Below are 2,956 nucleotides of genomic sequence, written 5' to 3' on the forward strand. Positions count from 1 at the left end.
GTTTTTTCATTACTCTCCCTTGAGCTACATCCAGGGGTGTATTTCCATCAAGGTAGACTAGTTGCGCGCCTAGAGCGGCAAATTTTAGGGGCGGAAAATTTTGGAGGACACATTTTCAGTATTAAGCAATTTTGGTTTTGTTTAGCAAGAAGCGTAGAGACCACATAAATATTGCTTGTTTGTCTAGTCCAATGAATAAAGAATACCAGGAAGGAGCATTAATCAAGTTGTATACGAGAGAGAGTGCGACGGAAGTCGGCCATTTGCAAAAGCCACTTATGAGTTCTTCCTCCTTCCTTTCCTTCTTTTTATTAACGACTTGACTAGTGTGCTCACATGCAAGAACTTATTGTTTGCTGATGATCTTAAGATCTATGCTTCTGTTACTGACATTAGTGACTGCTGGGCTTTACAGTTACAATTGGATCTACTAGCGAACTGGTGTGAGACAAACCAGCTGGCGTTAAATATATCTAAATGTCATGTCGTATCATATACTCGTAAATCCAACCCAACTATGTATACATATACCATTGGAAATGAAGAGTTGCGTCGATCCACAGCGGTAAAGGATTTAGGTGTTCACTTCAGTTCTGACTTTTCATTCTGTGAACATATAAACCAAACACACTCGTCAGCTATGAAATCCTTAGGCTACATTATAAGAAATTGCAAATCATTCACTGATATATCTGCATTAACGATCTTATATATTTCATTTGTACGATCAAAAATGGAGTACTGTGCATTAATATGGCAACCGTACCAAGCCTACCTAAAAGCTACACTGGAATCTGTGCAAAGAAGATTTTTGAAATTTCTTTCTTACAAAGCTGATGGTATTTATCCAGAGAGAGGTCATCCTCAACATTTACTGCTGTCTAGATTCAACTTAAATTCACTGGAAGAAAGAAGAATTAAGTCTAACGTCACATTCCTGTATAATCTCTTTCATAACAAGATAGACTGTGGCGAGATACTAAAATTAATAAATTTATATGTACCATTTTATGCTTTCACGGTCGTCTACCAAATTTTATTGCTCCCTAAACCGAACACAACAACAATATTGGCTGCTTCTCCTATTCATTTTATGTGTGGCAAATTTCAATAGAATATCAAAATATGTGCGACATCCACTTCTCACCTCTAGATAGTATCCTATTAAACTCTTAGGCACGAATAAAGTACTTGATTTGTAATATCTTAATTTATATACTTAAAATTTTCTTTTTAATCATTTTTCTATAAAATTCTACTTACTAAATCTTTTTTTCTTTTCTTATATACCTATAATGCGCCTTACGTTTAGCTTTAATAGTAATTGACCTGTAATTGGATGTATTTATATCTGTCGGTCAATAAACATTATTATTATTATTTTTTTTTTATAAATTTTTTCCTCACTTGTCGTGGATAAAGTAACGAGGGCTTTCGCAAAACTTATTACTTGTGGACTTGTTCAATGCATTACTTTCCTTACTATCCGGCATGTTTCCAATACTGTTGATTTTTGCATATCTATTATAACTTGGATAGGTAAATTATGTTTCTTGAATTCCGTGTATAGTTCTGATGGTATTAGGCCTGTGACTGATATGATTATTGGTAGGATGAGAACTTTTTCCATTTTCCACATCATTTTAATTTCTTCTGATAGGTCGGTGTATTTCCTGATTTTTTCTGCGATAGTTTTCTGTATGTTGTGGTCTAATGGGTGTGCGATGTCTATTAATGTTGTTATTCTGTGTATTTTGTCTATTGTTACTATGTCTGGTCTATTGTTTGTTATGATTTTGTCCGTGATAATACTTCGGTCCCAGTAAATTTTGTAGTTTTTATTTTCGTGAACTGGTTCGGGTATATGTTTGTAATACGGCTCTTGTGTTGATTTGATGTTATATTTCTGAAGTAAGTATTTGTGGAGAATTTTAGCAGTGAGATTGTGTCTATTTAGATATTCGGTTTGAGCTAGGCTGGGACATCCAGATGTTATATGTTGTATTGTTTCTGAGGTGCTTTTACACATTCTGCAGCTGTCACTTCCTGTATTGATTTTTGATATATATTTTTGGTAATTTTTAGTTGGTATGACTTGGTCTTGTATTGCATACATAAACCCTTCTGTTTCTATGTATAACTGTCCTATTTCCATCCATTTCGTTGACAGCGGATGTTGTTTGTTGAGGTTAGTTTTAAATTGACTGTGTAATTTTTTACTGCTCCATTCCTGTGCAAGGTTTGTTATGAACGTTTTCTTGTCTGTGTGTTGTACTTGGGTGTGTGCGCTGAGGGGTGTGTATTTATTGTCTGCTTGATTAATAGATGCATGTAGTTTTGAATGTATCGCTTTTGTGTTGAAGTATGTTTGTAACTTGTGTATTTGTATATTGTGTGCTGCTTCTATGTTAATTAGACCTCGTCCACCTTGTTTTCTGGGTAGGTATAACCTCTCGATAGCTGAGTTTGGGTGTAGAGCTCTATTGCTTGTTAGTGTTCGCCTTGTCAGTCTGTCTATGGCTTGTATGTCTGTTTTTGTCCATTGTATTACGCCAAAAGAATAGGTTAATGTAGGTATTGCCCATGTATTAATGGCTTTGATTTTATTTTTTGCATTTAGTTGTGTGCGCATGATCTTTGTTAGTCGGTCCTTATATTTATTTTCTATGTTTTGTTTCATGTCTTTTGTATTATACGTAAGTGTTTCTTTTATTCCTAGATATTTGTATGTTTCTTCGTTAGATAGCGTTGGGAATAGCATATTGTTTATTGAAAGTTCGATTTTATCCGTCGGTATTACTTTACCCCTTTTTACTATGAGTGACGCGCACTTGTCAAGTCCAAAATTCATCCCAATGTCTTTAGAAAATCTAGCAGTGGTTTCTAAGAGGTTTGACAATTTGTTTTGGTCTGGGGCGTACAGCTTTAGATCGTCGACGTAAAGCAGATGCGACAA

At 34.9% G+C, this 2,956-nt stretch overlaps 1 protein-coding gene across 1 annotated transcript; it reads right to left on the minus strand.

Moving 5' to 3' along the window:
- Positions 1–1,438: 1,438 nt before the first annotated feature.
- LOC116164497 lies at positions 1,439–2,721 on the minus strand (the record flags this gene model as incomplete). The annotated part of the gene is given in 1 exon segment (XM_031478684.1): positions 1,439–2,721. A coding segment is annotated over 1 exon segment (1,218 nt). The 3' UTR covers positions 1,439–1,462.
- Positions 2,722–2,956: the final 235 nt, after the last annotated feature.

This window comes from Photinus pyralis, unplaced genomic scaffold (genome assembly GCF_008802855.1).
Source record: "Photinus pyralis isolate 1611_PpyrPB1 unplaced genomic scaffold, Ppyr1.3 Ppyr1.4_LG2, whole genome shotgun sequence".
NCBI lineage: Eukaryota > Metazoa > Arthropoda > Insecta > Coleoptera > Lampyridae > Photinus > Photinus pyralis.